Here is a 5,639-nt window from a genome sequence, read left to right as displayed (position 1 = left end):
ATATTTTATTAAGATCAAAAGTTTCCATTTTTGGCTTGTTTCCCAATTTTGTGTCGTGCACTATTGTTGGCAGTTATTATTGAGATATTTGGTTGGTACTTTCCAAAAGTGTTTATCCCTTTTAATATTCAAATAAAGGAATTAAGGATCAAATCCCTACCTTTCCCTTTCTTTATTTATTCGGATATCCTTGGGCCCAATACTTTAACCGTCTCCATCCTTCACTTTTTTTGGTTTCTTATTTTTCCTTGACAGTTTTCTCTCATCCGCGTGCAACCATGGTGAGAACCAGAGGAAGTGGCTCTCGGTATGTCAAGGCAGTGGCTGGTTCGATGACTGCTTCTCCATCCCTCACCAAGAAGAAGGCTCGGAAGAGTACCTTGTCTCATCCCATCCACATTGACGGTTCCATCACTGCGAGCAAAGCCGTGGTCATTCCGGACCTTGAAGCCCCCAAAGTTCTGTCTGAACCTCCTTCATCGGCGGCTCCGCTCGCCTCTGTCCCTGGGTCTTCCAAAAGGGGCCGAGCTTCTCCATCAGAGGATGTCTCTGATCATGAACGTGATCCTGCCAAACCCCATTCTGATTCCTCAGAGTCACCTGATATGCTTGCACCCAAGAAGAAAAGCAAAAGTTGGTTCCAGGTCTCTTCTTCTCAAAAATCTCCTCGTTCCAAAGGGCCTAATCCTTCTGATTCCACGCCAAAGGCTTCGTCTCTCGTGGGTTCCACTCCACATTTCAAGTTTCGGTCAAAGGTAAAGAAAATTCCTCCACCTTGTTCTTCTTCTGAAACTAACCCTTCTTCAGATTGTGTTCCCTCTAATGAAGATCCCCTTGATGACTGTAACGACCCAAAATTGCTAATAAGGCTTAAGGGCCTTGATTAGTGTGCCAGGAGGGCATGTTGGGATTTATGTGTGATTTTATGAGTTAAATGCATGGTTATGATTTAAAGCGTGTTATGTGACTATTTGATTATTTGAGATGCATGACTATGTATATTAGTATGCATGTAGGCCCGGATTGTGTTAGAAGGGCATAATTGTAATTTTGGCCATGTTGGGCATAACTGTATTAATATGTGATGATTTTTGAGACCACAGTGGTATGTGGGTATATCCGTGATGTGTAACTTTCGGCACGAGGCGATCCTAGAGCTGGATAGCGGGGAAAAGTCACAACGGGGCATTATGTTTGACTTTGAGCGAGTCAAGGAGTATTTTGATGTTGGGTTATGAAAATAAATAATTGGAGATATATTTGAGGTTAGGATGTCTAGGCGGGAATACTGGGGGATTTTACCATTTTTGCCTCGGGGATATTTTGGTACCCCGAACCTTGAGGTAACCAGCTTAAGTTATAAAAACAAAACAAATAAACCATTTGGAGACTTAGAGAAACCGACCCAGCCTCCACCCTCTCTCTTCTTCTTCTTTCTTTCCTCTTTCTTTCATGAATCCACAGAAATCTTAGGAGAAATCAAGCTTGAATTCCTGAAAATTGATGGTGGGATTTGGAGGTTTAGCTCATGAGTTAATCAAGAACAAATCAGGGTAAAGGTAAGCAATTAATTCTTTTTCTCAAGTTAAATTTCTGAGATTTTGTTGGGTTGTGAATGTTTATGGATTTTGATGTTCAAGGTGGAGTTTGTGGCTTGAAACTTTGAAGATAGGTCATGGGATCCTTTGGGAAATGATTCTACAACTGGGGTAAGGTTTAAATTAAAGTTTGATGGTTGAAATTGAGAATTTCCATGGTTGGTTTTGAGTTTTAGGTTTGAAATTTCAGAAATTTGGAATTGGGATCTTGGTGAGTGTTAGGTTGGATTTTTGGTGGAATTGTGTTGTTTAAACCATCCTAATGTTGTGATTATTAATTGGTTTTGATTTGGGAGCTTTGGGATGGCTTAAGGTGAGGTTTTAAGCTTGAAAATGGTGGGTTTTTCTGGGTTCGAAGGGTCGGGCCGCGGCATGGTTCTTGGAGGGCCGCGGCCCTTGAAGGCTAAGTTGTGCTGAGGATGGAGGGCGGGCCGCGGCATGGTCCATGTAGGGCCGCGGCCCTTACCTGTTTCTGGGCATTTTGTGGCTCTGTTTGGGGGCCATGCCGCGGCATGGTTGGGCCATGCCGCGGCGCTTAAGGAATTTTGGGATTTTGAGAATTTGGGCTTGGGAATTTAACCTAGGGTGCTCGGGGTTGAGTCTTTTACAATGTTTGGTGAATTTCAACGTTCCGAGTACTAGAACTTGGTTTAGAAACTCATTTGAGATTAATCTTATTGGTATCCATTATCTTGGTTGTGACTAGGTGTTAAGCTAGTGCTCGGGAAGTGGATCGTGCTCGGGGGCCGTCATTTTCTATTTAAAGCATTTGGAACTAAGGTAAGAAAACTATAACACCCGTAGGATAGGGCATGGGCCCATAGTGTGATTGCCGGGCATGGCCCTATATTGCATGTTGCATGATGAGATGATTGCAGGGCATGGCCCCAGATTGTGTTGTGTGCAAATGTTTAACCTTAAATGAATCATGATGTGTGAATGATTATTTTGAATGTACTATATGTGTGATTATGATGAAATGAACGGCAAGTGCCGAGAACGGCGTAGGCCGGGGCGGCCGTGGGCCGAAAGTAACACCTAGCACATGGGATGCTATATTCAGGGTGGGACCCAAGGGATACATGAGTTATCCTCGCGGTGAGAACCGATACCCCAGGGCTTTGGTAAGGCTCTGGGGCGGCATGGCCGTGTTTGCTTAGTCTATTGATTGACTTGTTTATCTGTGGATTATCTGTTATGATAAACTGTATTAACTGCATATGTTATGTTCTGCATGAGTTTTCTTGCTGGGCTTCGGCTCACGGGTGCTCCGTGTTGCAGGTAGGGCAAAGACTGAGTCAACCAACCATGAGTACGGAGAGCGTGAAGCGACGCGTACATGTTTGGCCTGCCCGACTGCTTTGGTTGGGGGTTTATTTGAAATTGGCTGTAATAATCTATGATTTTATAACTGATCAACTGTAAACTTACTTCAAGATGAAAATGGTTTTCAAACCTTATTTTTGGGATCCCAATTGTTTAAAACTAGAAGTTTTTATTGAGTCAACGCATTTTCAAGGATTACAGCCTTAACTTTTATTAGTCACACTTTTGCCTCAAAACCTCGGTTAGCGAGTTCATTACACTGTTTTGTCTTAAAAATTCACTTAGTAACGGCTCTAAGGGAGTAGGGCGTTACAATGACGATCCCTCTCTTCACAAAAATGTTGGCTCTGAAGAAGAATCTGACCCATCAGAGGACCCTCCTGTTTCACCATAGGGCAAGAAATCTGTGAAAATTCCTGAGATTCGCACCACTTCTCCTTTGGGCCCCAAAGTCTCTCCAGGTTCTTCCTTTAAGGCTCACTCCTTGAATTTTTGTTTCAATGACAATGAGAAAAATATGAAGCATTATGTGCATCGTGATTTTATCTATGAGAAAAAAATTTCATTTTCTGCCCATCGAGTGTTTGGGGTCATTAAAAATATTGAGAATCGGGGATGGTTAGGTTCTTTAATCGGGCTGGATGGTTTTGTTCCTAGAGTTGTTCAAGAATTCTATGCCAATCTCAATGATGATCTGTTTGATAGGAAATCTTTTATGTTTGGACAAGTTTATGTCCGAGGGAATTGGTATTTGTTTAGAACTGCTGAAATTGCCAAGGTTCTCAATTTGCCACCTTTTGTTGACAATGTTGCTATGGATTTCAACAAAGATAGGGTGCTTTCGGAGTTGGCAGGACAGAATATGGTTTGGGAACCTCACTCGGTTCTCAAAGTAACCGACCTTACTCATTACTATGTCGTGCCTCACAAATTTGCCACCAACAACTGGATTCCCACTACTCATACCTCCACCATTACTTTTGACACGACCTTCTTTCTGTACAGAGTCGGAACTGGTCTCCAAGTTGATCTTGCCTCTCTCATTTTTTACCAGATCACTGCCTTAGGAAATTCAAAAAAGAAAGGCCAATATTTGGTGTTTTCTCATTTGATCTACAAGTTGCTTGATTCCCAAAAGTCTCTTCAATTGGAATATGAAATCTTGACTCCTCCCACTGCCGGTGCAGACTACAAACTCAAGAAGGTACCATCATCCGTTAAGGCAACTAAAGGAATTGCTCTCAAGGCTGGCGATGATTCTGTTGCTACTGACCTCGCTGGTGTCAAGGCCACTCTAGAATCTGTTCAAACAGAAGTGTTCAGCCTCAAGAGTTGTCTCTCAACCATGATGTCTCACTTTGCAGCGGGTCTTTCCAACTGAGTCCATTTGGTTTTATTTTATTTTGCTCTTTTTTCGTTTTCAATAAATTGTAAAAGAACGTTGTTTTAGTGTCTTTTTTGTGTTCCTCCTTTGGCTTATTGCTAGACAACAAGGGGGAGTAAAGGGTTCATTTTGATCAGTTTATCCTGTTTTAAGCTATTAATTCTTGTTACATTTGAGATGCTTTTCGCAGGGGGAGTCATGCTATAATTTTTTATCCTTGTTACATTTGTGATAATTTTCGCAGGGGGAGCGATCTATTGCTATTTTGCTATTTGCTCTAACCTGTTTTGTCTTTGCAGGATTTTTCAAAATAAACACTTCAAATATTCTTGTCTATCAAGTTGCCAAAGGGGGAGATTGTAAAATCCTTTTTTGGCTCAACTTTAATTTAGACAAAATATTTTAATTGTTTAAAGAAAAATTAGTAGCATATCTCCATATTGATTTTCGGTTTTATTAGCAATATTTTCAGCTTATTTTGTAATGTGAAAAGATCTTTAAGTGTGAATATATTTGTTGCCTTATTTATCTCAAATAATCAATTTTTGGTAAAAATATATTGTGCAAATATTTTAAGATTATTTTCAAGGATTATGTCTATTCTGGAATTAAGTTGATGTCGAAAATGAACATGGTCAAAAGAAATGACTATGTTCGTTTTGCCAGATGAGACTGATTTCGTTGCTGACTTATCAGTTTCCTTTTCTGTCGACACAAAATGCATATGGCTGGCTGATTTCCTAAATCAAAGGAATTCGCAAATTGATTTCAAAGATACCAGAAAATCATGGCCTTGGACGATTTTCCTGCCTATAAATACCATGCCAAGGCCTTTGGAATTTTCATCTCTTCCATTTAGAACATTTGAAAACATTACGTTTTTTTTTAAGAGTGTGTCTATTTGTAAAGATTAAGTTTGTTCACCTTAATCTTTGTGAGAGTGCTGAGTGTACTTGTGGATATCTATCTAGTCCATTGTAATCAGGTAGTGTCTATTGTGAACGTGTTCATAAGGATCTTCAGAAGAGGATTCTATCTAAGTCTCACTTCAGGAGGAAGTGTGCACTCGCAATTCTTTAAAGGGAGTTCAAGAGAATCAGCGTTTCATCAAACCAGATTCGTAGAGAAGAGTACAACAAGATTGCGGCAATAGTTTAAGAGGGAGTCTTACATTGTTTAAGTCAATGCTTTTGTACACTTTGTTTCTTTACTAATTGGTTTATTCTCTGAGCGTGGCCCCAAGGAGTAGGTTATCCGAAAGGGTTTCTGAACCTTGTAAAAATTCATTGTGTTCTTTAATTTTTGCACTGTCTATTTATTGTGTTCGGTTC

The 5,639-nt window shown here is 40.5% G+C and overlaps 1 protein-coding gene across 1 annotated transcript; it reads left to right on the top strand.

Annotated features, from left to right (window-relative positions):
- Window positions 1-278: 278 nt before the first annotated feature.
- Window positions 279-4,305, top strand: LOC133806108 (uncharacterized). The gene is made up of 2 exons (XM_062244241.1): window positions 279-843; window positions 3,548-4,305. Exons 1-2 carry the CDS (start codon window positions 279-281, stop codon window positions 4,303-4,305), a joined length of 1,323 nt encoding a protein of 440 aa, XP_062100225.1.
- Window positions 4,306-5,639: the final 1,334 nt, after the last annotated feature.

The sequence above is a fragment of the Humulus lupulus genome, chromosome X (genome assembly GCF_963169125.1).
Source record: "Humulus lupulus chromosome X, drHumLupu1.1, whole genome shotgun sequence".
NCBI classification, from domain to species: Eukaryota; Viridiplantae; Streptophyta; class Magnoliopsida; order Rosales; family Cannabaceae; genus Humulus; species Humulus lupulus.
The sequence above is the reverse complement of the archived record's forward strand: the minus strand, read 5'-3'. Positions and strand labels throughout refer to the sequence as shown.

Bases quoted from the DNA above. Each gene is read 5' to 3' on its own strand.
- LOC133806108 (XM_062244241.1), top strand. From the start codon at position 279: ATGGTGAGAACCAGAGGAAGTGGCTCTCGGTATGTCAAGGCAGTGGCT. The intron at 844-3,547 runs GTAACGACCCAA...GGGGATGGTTAG, and splicing joins TGAAGATCCCCTTGATGACT to GTTCTTTAATCGGGCTGGAT.